Genomic DNA, 24828 nt, shown 5'->3' on the forward strand with positions numbered 1-24828 from the left:
AATGTCCCCAACCCACCCTCTTCCCTCTGCCACTGTGTGTCCCACTCCTAGAGGGAGGGGAGCGTGGACTGCAGGGGCTCAAGGGCAGCAAGGACAGGGTGGGGGTTAGCAGAGTGTACTTCCACTTTAGGCATCTGCCGTGCCATTCTTGGCCACTCCCCAGACCTAAAAGGGAACCAAAACTCTGGCCAGTCAAAATCCTCTTGCCTGGGGGGCTGGGAGGGTGAGGAGCATGCTCACTTCCTGTTTCCTAAAAATTCTATGTTTTGGAGGGAAGTCCGGCTGCTCCCAGGTAGCCTGAAAAGCTGCGTGTCACCTTTGTGAGTCAGAGAGGGCTAGCACTCAGCCTGGGTCCACATAGCAGGCAGACAGGGAGCCAGGCCCTCACCCCTCCTTCGCTGGCTGCCTGCCTCCATTTCCTGAGAGCTGACAGAGGCCAGCCCAGAAGAGGTTCCTCCATATCCTTATGCTACAGGAAGGAGCTGCCTGGTGCCCCAGGACTGAAGGAGCCTCTTGCATTGGGTGACTTAGGGTCAACCCGGAGGCAAGCCCCTAGGTTTTCTGTCCAACACCCCTCCCCCAACAGCCCATATCTTCTTCCCAGCCCAAGGAAGCAGTCAGCTCTGTCTTGTGACTTTTTCTAGTCTGAACTTCTGGAAGTCCTTTCTGAGGTCTGCCCTTCACCCCTCCTCTTACAGCATGCATAAGCTTTTCCCTGTGGTACATCTCAGGGTGTGTGTGAGTGACAGAAGGTTCTGGAGCAGCCACCATCGGAGACAGGCGGCTTAGGAAGAGAGAGAAAGTAAAATTTGAGCTTGAACCTGGAGAAGTCAAGGTGATTTCCACAGGAAAGGGCCTCTTGGGCTTCCAGATGGACACCCTGCCCCTGGGGTTATTTGCCCAGAGCTGGATGTGTTCATTTGCAGGACCATTTTGGTTGGGGCCAGGAGAGTATCCAGTTGTGTCTGCTCTATATAAGCAGTTTTAGGGATGAGGGAAATGCAAGCAAGCTGGCCATCCATCAGGGCAGTTTGGCCCCAGCTGGCCCCAGGAGCACAGCTGCGGGAACATCTGCACCTGCGACCCATCCCACAGGGGAGCTCAGTTAGGACTCCGAGACCGGGTGCCCCTCCCCACGCCAGCCTGGAGCCCCTTTCCTCCACACAAGTGAATCCCCGAGCCACAGAAGGTGGGGCGCAGCAGGGCACGGGGAGGAAGGGAGGAAGAATATGGGGAGATTCTAGTCCCTCCCACTTTGAGATGTGGTCGCCATGGTGACGAAGGACCAGTGAGGCGGGATGGGGTTGGGGATGGGGGTGGGGGTGTGGCAGGGACGGAGGCTGTGGGAGACTGGGCACGCAGGCACTCGGGGAGGGAATCACGCCGGTGGTGGCTGGTGGCGGCGCGCTTCGGCGGCGGCGGCATCCCCCAGCTGCAGGTAAGGGAACCGAGCTGACAGACAGCTGTGAAGGGAGGGGGCAGGCCATTGTCTGGTGGCTGTGTCCTGAGGAGGGGGCAGGCAGAGGGGTCGGGCCATTGTGTGCGGGGACTCAGCGCAGCCTTCTAGCACCGGTCAGACCTAAGGGAGTGGGGTGGGCACTAGGTAACGGACGAGCAGGGCTTGAGTTGGGAGAGAAGCAAGAAGGCTGGCTGGCTGGCTGCCTCCCCTTCCCAGAGGTGGGGGGATTGCCCGGGGTGGAACGCCTGGGGGCAGCCCTGGCGCTCCTGGCATGCAGGTGGGTTCGGCTGGCTGGTTGGCTCACTCTTGCTCCTAGAAAGAGAGGCAGGGCTGGCAGGGCTGACAGGGCTGCGGAAGAGGAGCCAGTGGGAGAGGCTTTCTGCCCAGGGCTGCCCTGAGGCTGGACAGGGGAGGGAGGAAGGAGGAAGAGGAGGAGGAGCTGCCAGGTCACACTGGAGAAGCCCCAAGTGGCCTCTCTCCTGCTCCAGCACTCGGTCCCTCACAGCGAGGCATCCCAGTTCCTCTAGAGGAGCTGGGGCGAGACTGCTCTGGGCTTAGAGGAGGCTTGGTCTGCCCTCTCACTTCCACCCCCACATCCACAGCTCTACACTGGAAACCAGGGCGGGTAGGAAGGCTGCTGTTCCATGGGGCCGCCCTTCTGCAATAAGCAGCCGAAGAGGAGGAGTGGGGCGTGTGTGTGTGGGGGGAGCCTGGCAGAGGGAGGTTGAACCCAGGGCTGCTGTTGTGGGGAGTGCCTAGGCTACAAGGCTTGGAAGGAAGTAGCTTGGGGAAACCCCCCAGACCAGGACTACCAGATGGCATGTCCCCCCTGTAGCCTGCTCTTTGAACATTTGACCCCTCCACCACTCCCTCCCAACCTCCTTGGTCTTGGTTTCCTCACTGGTATAGCCAGCAAGGGAGTGGACCCTGGTGAGCTCGGAACTTCCCTGATGCTGCTGCCAGGCCCTGCTCATGTAATTTTCATGCAAAATGAAAATGCAGGACCCCTGGTTGGGAAATGGCTGAAGTCTTAAGAGGGCCACAGCGGCAGAGTGGCAGAGTATAAGTCCTTCTGAGCCCATGCAGGGTCCTGGGTGAGGGACAGGTCACGCACCTGTGAAGCCGGCCCTGGCTGTGGGCGCCTCCAGCTGCACCGAGCAGATGTAGCATGACTCTGGAGGCTGGGAGCGGCGGGGGGGGGGGGGGGAAGCAGGGAGAATTCTGGGGTGCAGCAGGAGGAAACAGGAGCAGGGCCTTGACTCAGCTTCAGGGAGGTTGGCTAGCATGCAGGGGTGGAAGGAGCTGGGATGCCTCCCTTTCCCCACCAGAACCGCCCCCTCTCCTGTGACCCAGAGAAGTCAATTGGTTCCAATCTGAGAGTGGGGGGCTGGGGAGTCACAGCAGAGGGGTCCCCTGATTCTCAAAGCCTTCCTGGAGGGAAGGGACAACCTGCTTAAGTCTTCACACATATGTATGTGCATCTGCACAGGCACACATGCATGGAAACATATACATACACACGTACACATACGTTTTCATACACATCACACATGCACAACACACATGCATATGTGCATGAATGCACGCACATGCTCATGCATGCATGCATCCACACACACTCACACACCCAGGTGCCAGGAGGGGTCTGTCTGAGCACTTGCCCCTGGGGAATGGGCAGAGGAGGGTGATGGGAGTGGAGGGTAGAGGGTAGAGGATGCTTCCAGGAAGTTGCTGGAAGGTATGCACTGGCCTTGGTGGCTGGGGCTGGAGCAGGAGGGCTGGCGGTCACCTCACAACAAGGACTTCCTGTCAGTTAGAGCACATGTGTGGGGGACAGACTTGTGGGAGCCCTGGGAGGCTTGTGTGCTTCAGCCCGCAGTCAGCTGACCCGGCTTGAGTGGGCCGGCAACATCAGCTTTATGGGCCCCGGATGCCTCATTAACCCTGCGTTATGAGGCTCCGCTGGAGCCACCGCTGTGGGGTGAGGGGGTTGGGTGCCCCAGAAGTGGGGTTCCATTAAGCATGCACTCAGATGAGGCGTTTCCTAGGAATGTTACTGGCCCTAGGCCACCCCATAGATCCTGGAGACTAGACAGCAGGGACTTCTGTGCAAAGTCACAGGCAAGGGCCTAATGCAACTACTGTTCTAGTTTTCTTCCTTTTTTTTTTTCCTTTTTTTTTTTTTAAGATTATGGCCCTGCTGGAAGCAGAAGGCTTGAAGGGTAGACCATGGCAGGGACTTCCCAGTGGGTAGGAATGAATCAGAGACCCCACCTCAGATAAGCAAATAGGGGAAAATGAAAGAATGATGTCACAGCTGCAGCCTTGAGCAACAGCCACAGTGACACTGGGTGTGACAGCAGCGACAGAGGGCAAAGGCCTTTTCGATATTGGCAGACTGAGCGGGGAGGGAGGGAGCTTGGGAGAGGTGTGTCTCCCAGGAGGCAGGTGAGCCTCCTCCTGCCTCCCTCCCCTTCCGGCCCAGCCAGGATCTGTCACAACACAAGTAGAAATTCTGGTTTCCCGGGCCTGAGCGCCCAGTGCCGACTCGGGCGCCATGGGCACCTGGAGGGCCACCCTCCCACGTCAGCCCGGCTGAGCTCTCTGTCCTCTGCGACCCCTGCCTCCATCTGGCTCTTGGATGGCATCTCTGCCCCCCAGGTCTGGACACGGGGATTTCCCACTGGGGCCGGCGCAGGGTAGGCAAGGTGGGGTGGGCGGCTTGGTGTTAGTGATCTTGGGAGCAAAGCCAGAGACGAAGGAGGCTGCAGTGGCTGGAGCCAGCTAGTTCCCCCACTCTAGGCGTTAGTCTGGAAATGCTGCAGTCAGCCTGGTGGGAGGACCACTCCTGTGGCCTTCCCGGAGGAATCGGCACAGGCAAGCCTGAGCAGCAAAGACCGCCATCCCTGCAGCGGCTGAGGGGACCAACAGAGCAAGGCTGCTTCCCACCAGGGCCTGTCAGACTTGGGTCATGGGGAGCGTGAAGCAGCGGGTAACAGCAGGTGGGAGAGTGACAGGACACAGAAGTCAGGGCTGCTGGGAGGACAGGAGCCTGCTCGCTAGGACGCCCCCGGCCCAAGGGTTTGGGCTCTGTGCCACAGGAGGAACAGGAGAGAGAAGTGGCTGAGCAGGGCTGTGGTGGGTATAGTGAGGGTAGCAATCATGGTTGGGGCAGCGCCAGAGGGGAAAAGCAGGCAGCAAGAGGCAGTGGCCAGTGGCTAGCTAAGGTCATGTACACTCTGTGGCACTCTGCAGGCCCCTACAGAGAGGGAACTGTCGCCTGCCCTGGCACTTCCCCACCCCTTCACAAACACACAGGCTTTTGCTGCTTGAAGCTCTCCAATTGGTCCCTCTGTGGGATGTGGTAAGAGCTAGGCGCTCAGCAAAGTCTCTCTATGCCTATTCTCTCAGAAGCAACTGGGGACGGCCTCTGGCTGAACATGGCCCTCCCAACCCTGGGCCTGGACCCTGGCAGCATCCTGGGCCTTCTCCTCATCCAGCTACTCCTGCTGCTGCCACCGGAGGCGACAACAACAATGACGATGACAGGGACTGGTGGGCAGGAGCCCATTCCCAGGGTCAAGTACCACATAGGTAAGTGGCCAGTGGCCAGCAGGTGTGGGGAGAGCAAGATGGGGAGAGAGACAGGTGATGGATGCTGACATGTGTGTGATGAGAGAGAGATAGAGAGAGAGAGAGAGAGAGAGAGAGAGAGAGAGAGAGAGAGAGGTATGGACAGCAGCAGAAATTCAAACCCAGAAGAGACCATCTCAAGCCACAGACTAAAGAAAGGGACCAGGGATCCAGACACATGGTACCCTCCAGCCCTCCAAAGCTGGTGACTTTTCCTTGTCTCCTTTAATGTCACTGTCACCCAACTGGGCAACTCCAACCCCTAACTGCTTTCATAACTTCCTTCCAGATACCCCAAAGTCAAGGCCCATACTGGAAGCTCATTTGTGGGGCTGAGGACCTAGGGCATGCCAGGCCTATGCCAGCAACACAGATTACACTGGGTTGTAGCATGGCCAGTACTGTGGGCCCCAGGAGTGGGCGCGCTCAGGACAGCCCAGCTTCTGTACATGTGCGCTCATTGGTGTGCACGTGTGTGTGTGTGTGTGTGTGCGCGCGCACGTGCATGTGTATACTGCTTGGCTGGCATCCTCCTGAGATTATTGGCTTTTGGCCCTCTAGCCTCCAGCGGGGAGAAGCAGGAAGGACTGGGAGTTGAAGGGCAGGGTCTCCGGGGCACAGTGAGGCCACTCGCCTCGGCCAGCCTCTGGGGAAATTCAGGTCGGTCACTGATGGAGAGGTCACCTCTGTGCTGGCTGCAGGAACACAGACAGGGGAAAAGTCTCCAGGCCAGACCTGCCCCCCACCCACAGCCCCTGGGGACCCAACAACCCAACACAGGCTGATCCCTTCAGCAGCAGCAGGTGTCAGAAGTGGGGGACAAGCCCTTTCAGAACCTTCCACACCTTATTCCTAGTTCCTCTTCTGCATACCTAAGAAAGCCCCTGAGCCTGTACAGCTAGCAGCTGGCCGCTGCCCTCATGCCAGCATGCTGATGAGGGGAGGGGGAAGGACTCCCACCCCAACTCCGTGCCACGGTGATGTGGCAGCTCACTTCCCTGGCTTTCTGCTCACAGTGGCTCTGCCAATGGAGCTTTCCTGTGTTGGCAGAAAGGAAGGAAGCAGAGGAGGGGCTGGGGTGGTCAGAGGGCTCTGAAACCCACAGCCAGAGTGACACACAGTTGCCTCTACATTTAGCCTTCCTGCTTGCGGCTGTCAATATCTTCCTGTGTGTCTGCCAGTACATCGCCACCCCCTACCCCCAGTACCCATCTTTCTCTGGGGCCACCCCAAGCACCCAGTGTGCCTGCCCCACTTTATTTACTGTGCCACCTCCACCAGCCACAGGCTCAATTGTTAGCCCCGTCTCAGATGGTCACTCTCTTCTACCATGGGCTGTGTACACCACAACATTAACGTGGCTGCCAGCAGGCCGGGGTAGGCAAGCTGCAGATGGTGGAGGCTGTGGGCACCCTGCCTGTGCCCTACCCTCATCCCCACCTCAGGCTCAGCAATCCACCACCTGCCCCACCAGCTCCTCCTCACTCTGTCTTTCTTGCCACCTCCTGACAGGGGATGCACGCAGAGCACTAAGCTTCTTCCACCAGGAGGGCCTCCAGGATTTTGACATCCTGCTTTTGAGTGGGGATGGAGATACTCTCTACGTGGGTGCCCGGGAAGCCATCCTGGCCCTGGATATCCGGGATCCAGGAGTCCTGAGGCTGAGGAACATGGTGAGGAGGACCGTAATGAGGGGTACGGGCTGGGAGTGGGAAAGAGGGACGTGGCTGCCTGGATGTGAGCAGCAGCCATGTGCTGTCGTATCCAATGAACAACAATCAGTACTTCCTGGTGTCTGCGGCTTGACAACAGAACAGGCAGGAAGTCTCACAGTGGCCTCCCTACTCTGTGGTTGAGTAAGGAGAATTGCCAAATGATAATAAGCAACCATTGACATAGGAGATAAACATTGACTCAAAGGGTATCAATATTGGCATATCTTCCCGCTGATACAAATCACTGAGACTGCTGATTTAGCCTCACCCGACCTACAGCACACTATAGCACGGAATGACAGAGACCAGGAGAGGGGAGGAAGGCAGGGGAGGAGGGAGCTGGAAGTTTCCCATCCACTCCAGGGTGTGTGTGTGCTGCTGTGGCCACTGGCCACCTGCACAGACCTGGGGGTTGGCGTACACCAGCATATTCTATGAAACCCACAAGGGTGCTGGGTCCAAGTGCCTGAGCCCAGCTTTGAACCCAGGTCTGTGGGATTGCTCAGGAGCCGTGTGCTGCTGCTGGACCTCAGGAGCATGAGCTGGTGTTCCCCACTGGCCTGCAGCCTTGTCATTCACCATCAGGTCTGCTGGCGATCTCAGCCAAGGCCAGGGCCAGGGCAGAGGAGGAGCTGGCAGGCTATAGCTGGAAGTCATGCCTCCTTTCCTTTTCCATTCACTACTATAGATACACTGGCCAGCGAGTAACCAGAAAAAGAGTGAATGTGCCTTTAAGATGAGGAGCAATGAGGTAAGCAGAGGTGGGGAGGTAAGTAAGGTGTGATGGGCAGGAAGTCTGGGTGACTCCAGACTGGGACCTCAGGGTGGGGCTGCTTGTTGGTCTTAAGATCCCAGGGGTCCTGTCCTAAAGAGACTGCCCCAGCTCTGCCCTGCCCTTCTTCCCTCTAGGACAGGACCCAGAAGCTATGGGATCCCAGGGGTTTGGAGCAGGTGGCCCAAAGGCCTGCACTCTCTCTCTCTCTCTCCCAGACACAGTGTTTTAACTTCATTCGAGTCCTGGTTTCTTTCAATGCCACCCACCTCTACGCTTGTGGCACCTTCGCCTTCAGCCCTGCCTGCACCTTCATTGTGAGTGACAAGTGCCCCGCCTGCCCTCTGGCAACCAGCCCAGAGCTTCCTGGCCCCAGAGCCACCCTGTTCCCTTCCTCCCTCCTGCCCCTCCCTTCCCAGAGGTGAGACCCTGGCGTTCTGGGCCCCCAGCCTCTGCCCCCCTCTAGGAACTCCAAGATTCCAACCTGCTGCCCATCTCGGAGGACAAGGTGGTAGAGGGGAAAGGCCAAAGTCCCTTTGACCCTGCCCACAAGCACACGGCCGTTTTGGTAGGTGAGTATGGTCTGTCTCAATCTGTGCCGCTGCCACCACCACCATCATGCTGTTCAGCTTCCAAGTCATTCTTGGAGGATATGGAATGTGGCAAAGCCTTGTAAAATCAGGGAGAAGGGGAGACAGAGAGAGAAAGGCCAGCAGCCTCCGAGGGCAAGATCGGAAGGCCAACTGATGCTAGCTCTTACTGAGACTGGCACAGGGAGGGGGATGGGGATGCTGCGCAGACAGACAGGGACACCAAGGTCTGGGAACGTATGCCAGGTAGGGGAGAGGCCCGGTAGTGTTGAAGGTGCGGGAGCACCTGCTCTAGGGCCAGGTGTGAGGCTGGGCATGGTTGGAGCTCCGAGGTGAAATCAGAGCTCTGTGCCCTTCAGGACACAAACCGTGGCCCACTTCTCACTCTGGCTTCCTGCAGGAGGTGCCCCAGCAGGACCCTGAAGATAAGTAGGTAGGTGGGCAGGATGGCACTCCAGGAAGAGCAGGGTAGGACTCAAGATGGAAGTGGGAAACAGTTACCTTCTGGGATCAGTAAGTGACTCTGCTTGGTAGATGTCCCAGGCAGGAGCCTGGAGTGGTCGCCAAACAGTTGCTGTGGGACTGGCATTTTGGAACTTGAGCAGGGTGCTCAGTGTGTATGTGTGTATGTGTGTGTGTGTGTGTGCGCGCGCACCCCGGGCTTCAGGGCTCCCGGGAAAGGTGCAGAAGGGATAGACAGGGCCAACCTCAGGCCTCAGGGCATGAAGGATCCCTGCACCTGCTCAGGCCCCCTCCTGCCCTCTGCTCACCCTAGATGGCACGCTCTATTCCGGCACCATGAACAACTTCCTGGGCAACGAGCCCATCCTGCTGCGAACACTGGGACCTCAGCCTGTTCTCAAGACAGACACCTTCCTCCGCTGGCTGCGCTGTAAGCACCATCTAGCCCTTTATCCCCTCCAGTCCTGGAGACCTGGTCACTACAACTTGCTGGAGTTCCCTCAGCTCTCCTCACCAGGCGTTGGGGTGGGGTAGGGGGGAACACAGCAGGCAAGGAGTCAAGGCTCCCTCCTACCCTCACACCCCGTCACTGCCTACCTGGAGCTGGGGCATGGTCACAGGCAGCCTGGGTTTTGGTCTCCAGAGCTAAGCCCAGGATTTTCTTTTTTTTTTTTTCTTTTTTTAAATTTATTTTTTATGATTTTATTTTTTTTAATTATTTTGTTTGTTTGTGGGTCTCACTTTTACACGATGGGGACTGACTCTGTTTCAATCCGGGCTGGATACCGCTCTGTTCAGAGCAAACACTTTCCCACCCAGGCTGAGGGAGCTTTGCTGAATCTAAGCCCAGGATTTTCAACCAAGGGATCCACTTGTCTAACTTCTCCCCCCACTGCCTGCAGATGATGCCTCCTTCGTGGCTGCAATCCCGTCCACCCAGGTGGTCTACTTCTTTTTTGAGGAGACAGCCATCGAGTTTGACTTCTTCGAGAAACTGCACACATCGCGGGTGGCCCGGGTCTGCAAGGTCAGGCCAAGCACTGGGGTGGTGGACTGGCCAAAGGGCAGAAGAGAGAAGGGGTGTGGCTGCCCACGGGGTGGGGCTGTCCCTGACTGCCCCCCACGTTCTCCGTCCTCCGGCAGGACGACGTGGGCGGCGAAAAGCTGCTGCAGAAGAAGTGGACCACCTTCCTCAAGGCCCAGCTGCTCTGCGCGCAGCCGGGGCAGCTGCCCTTCAACGTCATCCGCCACGCGGTCCTGCTGCCCGCTGATCCTCCTGCCGTCGCCCGAGTCTATGCAGTCTTCACTTCCCAGTGGTGAGCAGTGGGGGCCGAGGCCGGGACCTGCTGCCTGGGTAGCAATGACTTGTCAGAGTCGTCACCATATCCCACGATTTTTTCTTTTTTAAGATTTACTTATTTTACTTGAAAATTAGAGAAAGAGAGACTGTTCCATCTGTTGGTTCACTCCCCAAGTGATGGAACGACCAGAGCTGGACTGATTAGCCAAGAGCCAGATGGTTTTTTTTGTTTGTTTTTTCCTTTTTTTTTATTGAAAAGTCAGATATACAGAAAGGAGAGACAGGAAGATCTTCCGTCTGCTGATTAATTCTCCAAGTGGCCGCAAAGGCCGAAGCTGAACTGGATCTGAAGCCAGGAGCTTCTTCTGGGTCTCCCATGTGGGTGCAGGGTCCCAGGGTTTGGGCTGTTCTCCACTGCTTTCCCAGGCCACAAGCAGGGAGTTGGATAGGAAGCGGAGCTGCTGGAACATGAACTGGCACCGATATGGGATCCTGGCACGTGCAAGGCAAGGATTTTAGCTGTTAGGCTACCATGCTGGGTCCGAGTTAGAGGCTTCTTCTGGGTCTCCCATACAGGTACAGGGTCTTAAGGCTTTAGGCCACTGCTTTCCCAGGCCATAAAGCAGGGAGCTGGATCAGAAGTAGAGTAGCCAAGACATGATCCTAGGGGATTGGTATCACAGGCAGAGGATTAGCTTGCTATACAATGGCACCAGTTCCAACCTCCCAGGAGTTGACTCACGCCCTTCATGTATCTGGAACAAATGCAGCTTTGTGAGGTTCTGACTGGTTTATGTCCTGGCTAGTTCTGAAAAAACAGGGAAGCTTTTATTCAAAGGCCAGCTTCAAAATCCGTAAGGCAGAGGAGGCATTGGGAATAAAGGGAGAATATAAGAAATCAGGGATAAGAGCTTTTCCCAAGAGTTGTTATTCCTGTGTGACAGTCACTAGGTGAACTCCGAGCTTCCTAACGGCCAGGGCAAGGAGTGGAAATGCCATCAGTGTCCTAAGATGAAAATACGATCGGGGTTTGCTAGTCTGAGAGGAGTAACCTGATTGGCCCAAGGGGCTACAGTCATGGTCTGTCCCCATGCTGTGATAGGAACTTGCTGGCCATGTTGGGCCCATTGTATCTGATGCACATGGGGTCAGATATCCACAGAACCCAGAACTAAACACCCACTGTGTAGCACAATCAGGGTAAAGAGAGGGAGAGGTAAGACCAGGACTGGGGTGTACCAGTCCTATGGTAGCATTGGTGAGTTCTCTGAGCTCTGGAGGCCTGGGGGACCCCAGGGAGAATGGCAGCATAGTGGAGCCAGCCTTATGACAGGCACACTGCCCCTCCTGTGGGGATACCTCAGCCAGGCAGGATAGGCAGAGTGACACCTGGGGCCTGTGCCCCAGTGAATTCTCATTACAGAATCAGTCACACTTCAGGTCCCAAGCTGGGTCTTGAGTCAGGCCCTGGGCCGGAGTCAGGGGACACCATGGCTTTTTTTGGTGCACCTAGCAAGGGGAAAAATAAGCAGCCTCCATGCCACTGCTCTCCAGAGCTTTTCTGCAGGGGGAGGGCAGGACTTGAAGGGATGAGGAGGATTCCCTCAGCCCATGACCCTGGTGACTGTCTCCAGGCAGGTCGGCGGCACCAGAAGTTCCGCAGTCTGTGCCTTCTCGCTCAGGGACTTTGAGCAAGTCTTCAAGGGAAAGTACAAGGAGCTGAACAAGGAAACTTCACGCTGGACTACGTACCGGGGCCCAACCATCACCCCCCGGCCAGGCAGTGTGAGTACCACTCCCGTGCTGAGTCCCACATCCACGTAGCTGCACACTCAGGAGGGCATTTGTACAAGGCCCCTCACGACACAGTCTGTGCCAAATCATCTGTTCACACAGGCACCTGTTCCAGCTGCCCCTGTTTCACAGGTGAACAGTACTGGCTCCCAGAGCAGGTGCGGGACCACCTCCCCCACAAGGGGCAGTGCACACCAAGTAATGGTGCTTGTTGCTGAGGGGTTAAAGTTATGTGGAGATGGGCCGAGCGCTGAAGCTTCATCTGTATTTATATTAACCTTTATTAGAGTGATAGATGAGGATACTTCAGAACGTTCTTGGGAAATGAGATGGACTTTAGAGTGCAGTGGGTTAAGCCGCTGCCGGTGATGCCTGCATCCCCTATTGGAGTGCAGGTTTGAGTCCTGACTCCTGTGCTTCCAATCCAGCTTCCTGCCAGTGCATTCTTGAAGGGACCAGATGAGGACTCAAATGCTTTGTCCCCTACCACCTTTGTGAGAGACCCAGATGGAGCTCCAGGCTCCTTGCTGTAGCCTGGCCCAGCCCTGGCTGTTGTGTGCTTTGGGGGAGTGGACAGATACAGAGAAGAGCTTTCTCTCTCTCCTGTACCTTTCAAAAAGATAAATCTAAATAAGCACAAAAAGGAGATAAGATTATTTGGGTACATGAAATCCGTGAATACTTTCTTCATAATGCATTTATATGAATATTTTTAAGATTTATTTATTTTTATTGAAATGGCAGATCAGATCAGGTTTACAGAGAGAAGGAGAGACAGAGAAAGATCTTCCATCTGCTGGTTCACTCCCCCCCAAATGGCCACAAGAGCCAAAGCTGAGCCAATCTGAAGCCAGGAACCAGAGCTGCTTCTGGGTCTCCCACACAGGTGCAGGGTCCCAAGGCTATGGGCCATGCTTGACTGCTTTCCCAGGTCACAAGCAGGGAGCTGGATGGGAAGCGAGGCTGCCGGGACATGAACCAGCACCCATATGGGATCCCAGAGCTTGCAAGGTGAGAATTTAGCCATTGAACCATCACACCGGGCCCACAATACATTTCTATGAGTTTTGAGTCATATTTATTTATTTTTAATTGAGAGGTAGAGGGAAGCTTGACGCAGTACTCTTGTGACTCATTTCCCCAAGTGGCTGTAAAAGCCAGGCTGGGGCCCGGCGCAATAGCGTAGTGGTTAAAGCCCTCGCCTTGAACACGCCAGGATCCCATATGGGTTCTGGTTCTAATCCCGGCAGCCCCGCTTCCCATCCAGCTCCCTGCTTGTGGCCTGGGAAAGCAGTCGAGGATGGCACAAAGCTTTGGGACCCAGCACCCACGTGGGAGACCCAGAGGAAGCTCCTGGCTCCTGGCTTTAGATTGGCTCAGCTCCAGCCATTGTAGCCACTTGAGGAGTGAATCATCGGACGGAAGAGCTTTCTCTTTGTCTCTCCTTCTCTCTGTATATCTGACTTTCCAATTTAAAAAAATTAAATAAATCTTAAAAAAAAAAAAAAGCCAGGCTGAAGTCAGGAGCTTAATACAACATCTGAGTCTCTGATATGGCTGCGGGGGTCCAAGCACTTGACCCATCCTCTGTTGCCTTCTCAGTTGTATTAGCAGAGAGTTGGATCAGAAATGGAGCTCCTGGGACTCCATTTGGGATGCTGACATTGCAGAAGCTTTATGTACTATATACCACAGTGTGGGCCTTAGATCAATCTTTTTTTTTTTTTTTAAGATTTATTTATTTTTATTGGAAAGGCAGATATACAGAAAGGAGGAGACACAAAGATCTTCCATCAGATGACTTACTCCCCAAGTGGCCACAATGTCTGGAGCTGAGCCAATCTGAAGCCAGGAGCCAAGAGCCTCTTCTGGGTCTCCCAGGCAGGTGCAGGGTCCCAAGGCTTTGGGTCGTCCTTGACTGCATTCCCAGGCCATAAGCAAGGAGCTGGATAGGAAGTGGGGCTGCTGGGATTAGAACTGGCATCCATATGGGATCCTAATGCACGCAAGGTGAGGACTTTAGCCACTAGGCTACCACGCCAGGCCCTGGATCAATTTTTATGAGAACTTTTATTATTTGCAACTGAGATAGATAATGAAACTATGATTGCTTTTCCCTTTTTGTTTGCATAATTTTTGTTTTCCCTGAGGTTAGTAGATATGTTGCTTATTATTATTATTATTATTATTTTGCTTGTTTTGTTTTCTAAGTACTTATCTTTAATTCAGCCTCAAATTGGTCCTGATTCCTCTGAGGATCTTCTGCAGGCAGACACGTTAGCTCTGCCTCTGGCCTCAGCTCCAGTCGGGGCTGGTGCCTCCCACCTCTGGAGCTCAGCCTCCCTCTGGAATCCCTGTTGCTCATCGGCCTGGGAATTCCCTCCAGCTAGTCCCTGTGACACAGCTTGTGTCTCTTACTATGCCATAGCTTCCTCTTTCTTAAAAGCTTGTCTTGTTTTAGTGGAGGGGAATCCTGAGAGATTCCTGGAGAAGAATATGGGGCAGATAAAAACAGAAAACCTCGAACCTCTGAAAGGGTCGTTATTCAAACTTCCCATTTGATTGCTGGTTACAGATGCTTCTAAAACAGAAATAATTTTCCTTCCGATATTTAAGAGCTTGATCCATGAGCTTCTAGTTTCTCTGACTGCTGTTGAGAGGCCCATAGCTGTTTTGATCCTGACCCTTTGATGCTAAGTCTTTTCATGCCTTTCTTTGCCCTTGTGTTCTGAGGTTTCCTGGTGTCGTGCTTTGGTGGAATTCTTCGTTTAGTGTGCTGGGCATCTATCAATGGAAAGATTATTCTTTTTGGTTCTTTCAGTCTAACATGTTTTCCCGAACGCTTTCATTTCTTTCTTCTTCTTCTTCTTTTTTTTAGATTTATTTATTTCAAAGTCAGAGTTACAGAGACAGAGAAAGGTGGGGGTGGGGAGTCTTCTGTCCACTGGTTCACTTCCCAAATGGCTGCAGTGAGTGGGGCTGGGCCAGGTTAAAGCCAGGAGCTTCTTCTGCGCGGGTGCAGGGGCCCACACACTTGGGCCATCTTCCACTGCTTTCTTGGGCCATCATCAGGGAGATAGATCGAAATTAGAAGAGTCAGGAGTTGAACTGGTGTCCAATGGGATGCCGGAACTGTAGGTGGCAGGTTAAGTCACTGCATCACAGTGCCAGTCCCTCTAATTTCCTTTTCATTACTTATTCACTGGGCTGTTCTAGGAACCACAACAGATGGTAGAACACACTAGGTTCCTTCCCTCCAGGAGCTTGTAGTTGACTTCCAAAGAACTGAAGGCCCACCCCCCACTGGTCCTTTAACTAACTTTCTTTCTTTCTTTCTTTCTTTCTTTCTTTCTTTCTTTCTTTCTTTCTTTCTTTCTTTCTTTCTTTCTTTCTTTCTTTCAAAGATTTATTTATTTTATTACAAAGTCAGATATACAGAGAGGAGAAGAGACAGAGAGGAAGATCTTCCGTCCAATGATTCACTCCCCAAGTGAGCCGCAACGGGCCGATGCGCACTGATCCGAAGCCGGGAACCAGGAACCTCTTCCAGGTCTCCCACGCGGGTACAGGGTCCCACGACATTGGGCCGTCCTCGATTGCTTTCCCAGGCCACAAGCAGGGAGCTAGGATGGGAAGTGGAGCTGCCAGGATTAGAACTGGCGCCCATATGGGATCCCGGGGCATTCAAGGCGAGGACTTTAGCCACTAGGCCATGCCGCCGGGCCCTAACTTTCTTTTCGTTCCTTTTAAAATATTTGTTTTATTTCTTGCAAAGATAGAGTGACAGGAAGATAGGGAGAAACAGAGAGAAAGAGATCTGCCATTTGCTGGCTCCCTCTCAAAACAGCTGTAATGGCTAGATGGAACCAGGCCAAAGCCAGGAACTAGAACTCCATTTGGGTCTCCTGTGTAGGTGCAGTGGACTAAGCACTTGGGCTATACTCAGCTGCTTTCCAGGCACAAGCAAGGAGCTGGATCAGAAGCAGAGCAGCTGAGGCTGATACCAGCTCAGAGATGGAATGGCAAAGTCGTAGCTTAGCCTGCTGTCCTATAATGCCAGGCCCTAGATCATGTCACTTTCTTTTCTTTCTTTTTTTTAAAAGATATATTTATTTTTATTACAAAGTCAGATATACAGAGAGGAGGTGAGACAGAGAGGAAGATCTTCAGTCCAATGGTTCACTCCCCAAGTGAGCCGCAACGGCCGGTGCTGTGCCGATCCAAAGCCAGGAACCAGGAACCTCTTTCAGGTCTCCCACGCGGGTACAGGGTTCCAAATCTTTGGGCCATCCTCAACTGCTTTCCCAGGCCACAAGCAGGGAGCTGGATGGGAAGTGGAGCTGCCGGGATTAGAACCGGCGCCCATATGGGATCCCGGGGCATTCAAGGTGAAGACTTTAGCCGCTAGGCCACGCCGCCGGGCCTGATCATGTCACTTTCTGAAACCTTCTCGAATTTTCAAGTTTTGATTTTCATTCTTGTTCTATTTTCCGTAAGTGTCTCAATTTTATTGTCTAGTCCCCTCTGTCAGATTTCCATTTTTTGCTAAAATATTCATTTCCTAGGTTAAAAAAAGCATTTATTTATTTAGTTATTTGAAACACAGAGTGACAGAGAGAGGGAGGGAAAGACAGAATCTCTAATCTGTTGAATCTGCTGATTTATTTCCCACATGTCCACAACAACTGGTACCAGGCCTGGGTCTCACACATGAATGGCAGGGACCCAAGCCTTGGCAGGTAGCTGGATCAGAAGTGGAGTAGGGCTGGCATGTGACATAGTGAGTTTTACAGATGCCTGTGACACCAAGCGTCCCACATGGGTGCCAATTCAAGTCCCAGCTCTACTCCTGATGAAGAGTCTATCTGCCTGTCTGCCCCATCCCACCTCTGTGTTACTCTGTCTTTTTTTAAGCTTGCTTGCTTTATTTATTTATTTGTTTGTTTTTTAATTGGAAAGTCAGATATACAGAGAGGAGGAAAGACAGAGAGGAATATCTTCTGTCCACTGATTCATTCCCCAAGTGGCCACAACAGGTGGAGCTGCACCGATCTGAAGCCAGGAGCCTCTTCTGGGTCTCCCATGCAGGTGCAAAGTCCTAAGGCTTTGGGCCATCCTTGACTGTCTTCCCAGGTTATAAGCAGGGAGCTGGTTGGGAAGTGGAGCAGTTGGGGCACGAACCAGCATCCATATGCGATGCTGAAGCTTGAAGGTGGAAATTAGCCTGTTGAGCCATTACACCAGATGTGGGATCATCAGAGTTTTAAAAACTATAGTTTGTGTATTTGAGTCAAAATCAAAATACTGTCTTACAAATTGTGAATTGTTCAAGTCTCTTTTTTCTTCTTTCTCTCTCTCTCTCTCTCCCTCTCTCCCTCTCTCTGTTTCTTTCTTCCTCTCTCTCTTTCTTTCCAAAGCAGTTAGAAAGAGAGCAAAAAAACTTTTTTAGGTGAAGTTTACATACTTAATCAGGGTGGGAAGGATAGAAAGTCATGGAAAGTGGGTATGATCATTGCTTTCAAGTTTTCCATTACTTTTTCCTGTATCTGGAGGAAGGGGAAGACAAACGAAGAAGCCACACCCAGCCTCCCAACTGCCTCAGTACCTGGGGACAGGAAACGGTCACCCAGTATCGACCGAGGTCTTAATGTGACATACGCTCCTAGAATTCTGCCCAAGTGGTTGTGATAGTTTTGAAATATTGATCTCGCTGATCCAAGGATGAGAAAGCAGTTTCAATGTCCATTTGGCTGACAGAGTCCACCTTATTATCTCCATTCACCCTGATATTTGCTGTCATCTTTGGACTGGGGTTGTTGTCCAATTTGTTCTGTTCTCCTTCCTGAGCTGTCTCATCTGTGAGTTTGCTTCCTCAATCATTGGGCCAAGCTGAAGCCAGGAGCCAGGAGATTCATCTGGGCCTCCTATATGGGTGGCAGAGGCCTAAGTACTTGGACCGTGTTCTGTTGTCTTTCCAGGTACTGAATCAGAAACAGAGCATTTGAAACACACACACACACACGCAGAAACAGCATTTGGGACTCAAACTGTCACTCCGAACCTGGGGTGCCAGCAGCTTGACCTGCTGGACACCCCTCCTGCTGGGATCTCTTTCAGTTGCCATATACAGAGTTCTCCCCATCTGCCGATGACTGCATTTCCGCGGTGCAGCTGACTTGTTTGCTGTACATTGTTCACGGTTTGGATCTTGAGAGTTGATCAGATTCAGAGTTAATCTGGGGCTAAGTAGGCTTCAATATGGTCACGTGCTCTTTTCTTTCTCCCTCTTTTTTTTTTTTTTTAAAGATTTGCTTATTCTTATTGGAAAGTCAGATATACAGAGGGGAGGAGAGACAGAGAGGAAGATCTTCCATCCGATGATTCACTCCACAAGCGGCCACAACAGCTAGAACTGAGCCAATCTGAAGCCAGGAGCCAGGAGCTTCTTCTGGTCTCCTACAGATGCAGAGTCCCAAAGCTTTGGGCCATCCTCGACTGCTTTCCCAGGCCACAAGCAGGGAGCTGGATGGGAAGCGGGGCTGCCAGGATTAGAACTGGTGCCCATATGGGATACCGGGGCATTCAAGGCGAGCACTTTAGCCACTAGACCATGCTGCCGGGCCCCTCTTTTTTTTTTTTTAAGATTTTATTTATTTATTTATTTTATTGGAAAGCCAGATATACAGAGAGGAAGAGAGACAGAGAGGAAGATCTTCTGTCCGATGGTTCACTCCCCAGGTGACCACAACGGCCGGTGCTGCGCTGATTCAAAGCCAGGAGCCAGGAGCTTCTTCTGGGTCTCCCACGCTTCTTCTGGTCTTCTTCTGTGGCCGCTTGTGCAGGGCCCAATGCTTTGGGCCGTCCCCGACTGCATTCCCAGGCCACAGGCAGGGAGCTGGATGGGAAGCAGGGCTGCCAGGATTAGAACCGGCACCCATATGGGATCCTGGCGTGCATTTAAGGCGAGGACTGTAACCACTACACTATTGCGTCGGGCTTGGCCGCTCCTTTTTATTTAGTTTGAGACATACAGAGAAAGAGATCGACAGAGCTCACAAATGCCTGCAATGGTCACAACTAGACCAGACTGCAGCCAGAAGCCAGGAGCTCCATCTTGGGCTCCCACATGAGTGGCAGGAACCCAAATAACTTGATCCATCACCCACTGCCTTCCAAGATGCCCATTAGCAGGAAGCTGGAATCAGGAGCAGAGCTGGGACTCGAACCCAGGCCCTGTGACATGGGATGTGGGTCTCTTGCCCAGCTGCTCAGCCACTGCGCCTCGTGCTCACCCCGCACATTGTTCCTGTGTCATGAAGGTACTGTCATCTGCTCAGGACTGAGTGACAACAGTAGCTTTCTTCTCCCCGATTCCAAAGTCCTCCCAATCCCCCTACTTGGCTCCTCCCCACCCTTATTTTAAATTAGTATTTTTTTTAAGTTCTCTTTCAAGTTCATGGTCCTTATCTGCATGTCTGGTAGTCCAACTGTCTACTCCTGTAAGTGACATGGAAACTGGAAGTTCTTGGCCTGGGAGTAGAGCCTGGCAGGTTGGGCTCCTGGGGTGGATTCCCCTGGATCCTGGCTTGGAGGGTGCTGGTTCAGCTCCCAGTGTCTGGGTGCAACAAAAGGGAAGGGGTGTGTGTGGGGAGAGTGTCACCTGTCATTTGCTTTCCTATGTTCATCCCACCTCATCCAGAGGCCCTTTTGTGTCCCCTTGTCCAGAGGAAGAAACATCTGGGATCTTAGCACCTGCAAGGGGAGGATTAGCCAATTGAGCCATCACACTGGGCCCAAGTTTTGCCTCCTTCTTGCCTTGACTTTCCAGTAATGCTCCTCATTTAGCCTCCCCCTCCGACTGAGCCTCCCTCCGGGGTGGCCGCGCCAGCCACTAATTCAAACGTTAGGAATTCTTCCTTGTGAATCAGCTGATCTGTGGCTGCCTCAGGAGGTTTCTTGCCTCTCTCCCTGTTTCTGCTAAATCTCTACCATTTGTTCATTCACCTACATCTGTTAAGGGCCCTGTGGCTGCTTAAACCATCCTTCATGATCCCTCCAAAATGAGTCTGTCGCAGATGGATTGCATTTTGAATCCTGCCTGCGGTTCCCTTGGCAGGGCCAGACAAATGATTTTGCAGGCCTCATACAGCCCACACGGGCAGGCTGTTCCTGTTCTGTGCGCTAAAACATGGTTGGCGTTTGCCTTCTCTCCTGGTCACCCCATCCCTGTAGCTTTCTGCTTTTTTCTTCTTTGGAGAGGATGTGAGATTAGGTGCACATGTTCACTTTGGCACAGAACCTCCCTTTCCAGAGAAGGAAGCCAAAGGCCAGAGAACTAGAGCCACCTTGCTCGGGTCCCAGCTCCAACAGGTGCCAGAGTGCTCCTGGGGTTGCAGAGGCCAGGTATTGGGACCGAGGAGCAAGGCCACGGGTGTCCCAGAGCCACAGTTCACTCTGGTTGGCAGGGCCAAACAAGAACAGCCGGTGCAGCCCCCTCACTTGGTGGGTGAGAAAAAGGAGGCTTGGAGTGAAGGGACCCTCCAGTGTCACGCAGCAAAGCTGGAAGGGTGTAGGTGCAGCGTTCCTGGCGACACCTCCTTTTTCCGTGACAGCCTTTACTGAGTCATCAATTCAGCTGACATATGTAGAGCAACCACTGTGTGTCAGGGCCGGGGCTGTGCATGCCTGTGACTGTAGGGTAAAGGATGGGTGTTGCCCGCACACTGTCTCCTGCCGATTGCCAGGTATCCAAAGGAAGAGGGTGTACTACTGTTCAAAGCCCTCAAGGGACACCCTGCCCTTTACATGCTTACCTCCTTCTATGTGTCCTGGTGCGTTTCACCCTCGTCACAAGCCTGAGAGGGGCTTGGTCACTTGCCCACTCCCTAGCTTGCAGACCCGTCACTCAGCTGGGATGATGGCTGATTCAGGTAGGGCAGCCCACCTGATCTGCCAACTTGGTTTCCCTCCTCAGTGCTCCATGGGCCCCCCATCTGATAAAGCCTTGACCTTCATGAAGGACCATTTCCTGATGGACGAGCAGGTGGTGGGGACGCCTGTGCTGGTAAAGTCTGGTGTGGAATACACACAGCTGGCGGTGGAGACGGCCCAGGGCCTGGAGGGGCGTGAACATCTGGTCATGTACCTGGGCACTGGTGAGTGAGGAAGGTTCCCAGGACAGCCCTGTGAAATGAGAGCTGCTCCCAGATGGGAGGAGGGAATCCTCTATGATGAACTCATTCATTCCTTCCCTTAATGCCTGATTACTGAGCTGCACTCCTGGAGCCCTGCTCGGCTCTGAAAATACCTAGGAGAAACCTAAACGGCCTGGCACCTGCCCTTTCTGAGCTTTGTCTGGTTGGGGGATGGACAGGGAGGACCCTGGTGGCCTCGGTAAGGACTGCTGGTATTGCAGAAAGCTGTGTTAGAGGGGTGATGAGTGACTGGTTGAGGGACAGCTGGAAGTGGGCAAGGGGAAGAGAGGGACAAAGTGGCAGAGACCTGAGGAAGGGTGGGCTCTAGTCAGAGGCCCCCTTTTGTAGGTCAGAATGACTGAGAGGATCCAGTCTACAGGGAGATGGGAAGAGCTGGCCCAGGTAGTAGGGGCACACACGGGAGCAAGTGAGGTTTTGGCATGGTGGCAGCAGGAGGCTGAGGGCCAAGGCATAGGTGGAACAGCCCGCTGAAGCTGAAAAAAAGAGGGTATGGGCAGTGGGCAGTGTCTCAAGTTTCTAGGGGGTGGAGCAGGAGAAGGTGACCTGAGCTTTCAGGGAGAAGCCCCATCATGTGCGGCCCTGGTGCTGGCCGCAGTGTCAGACATGCGTGCAGGGGTACTCAGCAGAGGAAGAACCAGACAAGAGTCTCCATGCTCAGGGAGGGGCTAGAGGCAGCTGGTGGGCATCCACATTACCTTAAGGGACAGGAGGCCCAGGAGTGGTTCTGCTGCCAGCTGGGGAAGCTGGGAGTGGTCAGGAAGGAGGTGTGCCCAGAGGGCAGTGGGAGACACCTTCAACCTTTGTCTGTCTCCTGCAGCCTCGGGAGCCCTGCATAAGGCAGTGGTGAGTGAAGACAATGGTGCACATCTGGTGGAAGAAATCCAGCTGCTGCCTGGCCAGGAGCCTGTTCGCAACCTGCACCTGGACGCCTCCCAGGTGAGAAGGGAGCTGACCACCGGGTGACCTTCTGCTGAGGTTGCTTGGGGACCCAGGGGTCAAGGGAGCATGCTGGAGCTTGAAGAGGTATGGCTCAAGCTCCCTGATGCCCTCCTTCTGTCTTCCAGGGTGCAGTGTTTGTGGGTTCCTCAGCAGGTGTCTGGAGGATACCTCGTGCTAACTGCAGTGTCTATGAGAGCTGTGTGGACTGTATCCTGGCCCGGGATCCACACTGTGCCTGGGACCCTCAGACTCAAGTCTGCCGCTTCCTGTCCGCCCCCAACCTGTGAGTGCCAGTTCTGGTGGCAGCTGAAGATGGGCCAATCAGGTCCCTTTCTGCCCAGCTGGGTTTCTCGGGGGATAGAGTGCTGGGTGTCCGTCCTATCTTCTCTATTCCTGGTCACCCCCACCCTCCACCTCTGCCCCCTGTACTTCCTCTCCTTCCTTCCTCTGCCCACTTTGTTTCAAGGAATATGTTTGCCTTTCCTGCCATCTCAGGAGCTCCTGGAAGCAGGACATGGAGCGAGGGAACCCAGGGTGGGCCTGCGCCAATGGCACGAGGGGCAGGAGCTACCGGCCTCAGAGCCGCCCGCAAATCAGTGAGTGTGGGACCCCAGGCAGGTGGGGGAAGTGGGAGGTGAGGGCTCTGCCAGAGTCTTCTCCAGCACCTGCCGACCCTGAAACTGCAGCTCCAGGGTTGGGCTGGATTTGGGGCTTGGCTGGAGGGAGCTGCGGGCCCAGCTGGCTTTGAGGATCAAGGCTGAGTTAGGGAGAGATGGGATGGAGGCTAGTCTGGGGTCCAGGCTGGAGTGGGAGAAGGGGTGAGATGGAACAGAAAATGAGACCTGGGGGCCAATGGGAGGCTGGCGACACCCTCCTGGCTTCCTCCTGCCCTCCTCCCTCAGTCCTGAGGCCCATTCCCTTCTTTGCAGTCAAAGAAGTTCTGGCTGTCCCCAACTCCATCCTGGAACTGCCCTGCCCGCACCTGTCAGCGCTGGCTTCTTACCACTGGAGTCACAGGCCAGCAACCATCCAGGAGACCTCGACCACGGTCTACAACGGTTCCCTCTTGCTGATGCCCCGGGATGGCATTGGGGGCCTCTACCAGTGTGTGGCCACTGAGAACGGCTTCTCCTATCCTGTAGTCTCTTACTGGGTGGACAGCCAGGACCAGCCCCTGGCCCTGGACCCTGAACTGACCGGCATTCCCCGGGAGCGTGTGAAGGTCCCGCTGACCAGGGTCAATGGCGGAGCTGCGCTGGCTGACCAACGGTCCTACTGGCCCCATTTCCTCGCTGTCACCGTCCTCCTGGCATTGGTGCTTTCTGGAGCTCTCATCGTCCTCCTTGCCTCCCCATTGGGGGCTCTTCGGGCACGGGGCAAAGTACAAGGTTGTGAGACACTGCCCACCAGGAAGAAGGACCCACTGAGCAGCAGGGAGCAACACCTGCAGCCCCACAAGGAAGCAAGGACCTCTGCCCGTAATGTGGACGCTGATAACAACCACCTGGGCCCCGAGGTGGCGTAAATGCTGAGCACAGGGCAGGCGCCTGGCCCTGTCCATGGGGGGCGGGGCCGAGGGTGGGGTGGTCCTGGAGCACATCAACCCCTTGGAAGGTGGGAGGTAGCATGAAAGAGCACCTTCCTGTTATGGGAGGGGCTTCCCTGCCATCTGTGTCACCAGTAGCACCCAGCAGGGGCAGGGAGGGGATGGAAGACTGTGCACCCAGCCTGCCTCCCCACTGGGACTCCTTTCTACCAAGCACACGGGGCTCTCAAGGGAGGGTTCCCCAGACCTGCACCTGCATGATGCCTGGAGGACTAGGTACTGGGGGAAATCCTTCAGTCTCAGCCATTCCAGGGACCCTCTACAGACATCCTGCTCCAGGAGACCCCAAAAGACCCCAGGGTCGCAAAATCCAGAGAAGACAAACATCACCACCGTGAGTCCCCCCATGCTGCTCTGTAATTGGCACACCAATCCGCCCTCCCTCAGGGGTCTCCAGGGCTTTGTGGGAAGCTGCCCCACCTGCCCCACATTCACCAACCATGCACTGCTGATCCCAGGAAGTATTTTCTGAAGTCTGACCACCTTCCTTCTTGCTTCACTTGGGGCCGGTTGTGATTCTTTCCTCCCACCTCCCAACCCCTGGGGCTGCCATGGCAGGGGGTAATCTGAGCCTTGTTTATGCTTTTACTGTGGTGACCCCTTAACCTCTTTCCTCTTCCCTTTGCATTTGTTTTGAGAGTCAGAAAAACGCTCGTCACAGACAGTCTATTTTTTATTAAAAAGACAAAAGCTCACAAGGGAGTGCCATGAGAACTGCTTGGGTGCCAGGATTGCTGGCACCCCGGGAATGCCAATGCCGGTAGGAAGGAGGGCTGGGGTTCTGGGGCTTCTCCTGTGCCCTGCCCACTGCCCACTGACAGGCAGCCACACAGCCCTCCCTCTGCTGCAGGCAGGCATCGCGAGTGAGGCCGTGCTGGTCTGTCTCAGCTGTGTCTGCCAGGCAGCTGACACCTCATCTGTCGCTGACACCCCCACACTTGCTGTCCCCGGCTTTCCCGCACTTCTCGTGACTCCCGTTCAGCCGCCTTCCTCACTGGCACAGCAGCCATCAACTCCCGGTGGATTAATTTATGGAAGGACCACACGGCCACCCGCACGTCCTTCCAGAGTTGTGACAAACAGCACTGCGCTCCCTGTGCGCACACCTCCACACCACCTTCTCTCCCTGCTGCTGTGGAGTGGAGGCCCTCCTACAGCCAAGATCAGGTGATGACATACTCCCTTCCTTGGTCCAAAGCCAGGAGCCAGGAGCGTCTTCCAGGTCTCCCACGGGAGTGCAGGGGCCCAAGGCCTTGAGCCATCCTCTGCTGCTTTCCCAGGTCATAACCAGGGAGCTGGATGGGAAGTGGAGAAGCCACTCAAAAACAGTGGGACTCAAAAAC

At 54.3% G+C, this 24828-nt stretch overlaps 1 protein-coding gene across 3 annotated transcripts; it reads left to right on the plus strand.

Moving 5' to 3' along the window:
• The first annotated feature begins 1405 nt into the window (after positions 1–1405).
• SEMA4A (semaphorin 4A) lies at positions 1406–24210 on the plus strand. 3 transcript variants are annotated; one of them, XM_058660424.1, is made up of 15 exons: positions 1406–1438; positions 4871–5053; positions 6605–6765; positions 7496–7558; positions 7798–7896; positions 8046–8151; positions 8945–9061; positions 9534–9658; positions 9775–9947; positions 11566–11716; positions 20700–20880; positions 21758–21876; positions 22005–22162; positions 22375–22475; positions 22809–24210. In XM_058660424.1, exons 2-15 carry the CDS (start codon positions 4900–4902, stop codon positions 23402–23404), a joined length of 2304 nt encoding a protein of 767 aa, XP_058516407.1. In that variant the 5' UTR covers positions 1406–1438; positions 4871–4899; the 3' UTR covers positions 23405–24210. The 3 variants fall into 3 exon arrangements, with proteins under 3 accessions (XP_058516407.1, XP_058516406.1, XP_004589088.2); XM_058660423.1 differs by lacking the exon at positions 1406–1438 and adding an exon at positions 4070–4120; XM_004589031.2 differs by lacking the exon at positions 1406–1438 and adding an exon at positions 4357–4451.
• Positions 24211–24828: the final 618 nt, after the last annotated feature.

Source organism: Ochotona princeps, chromosome 2 (genome assembly GCF_030435755.1).
Source record: "Ochotona princeps isolate mOchPri1 chromosome 2, mOchPri1.hap1, whole genome shotgun sequence".
NCBI classification, from domain to species: domain Eukaryota; kingdom Metazoa; phylum Chordata; class Mammalia; order Lagomorpha; family Ochotonidae; genus Ochotona; species Ochotona princeps.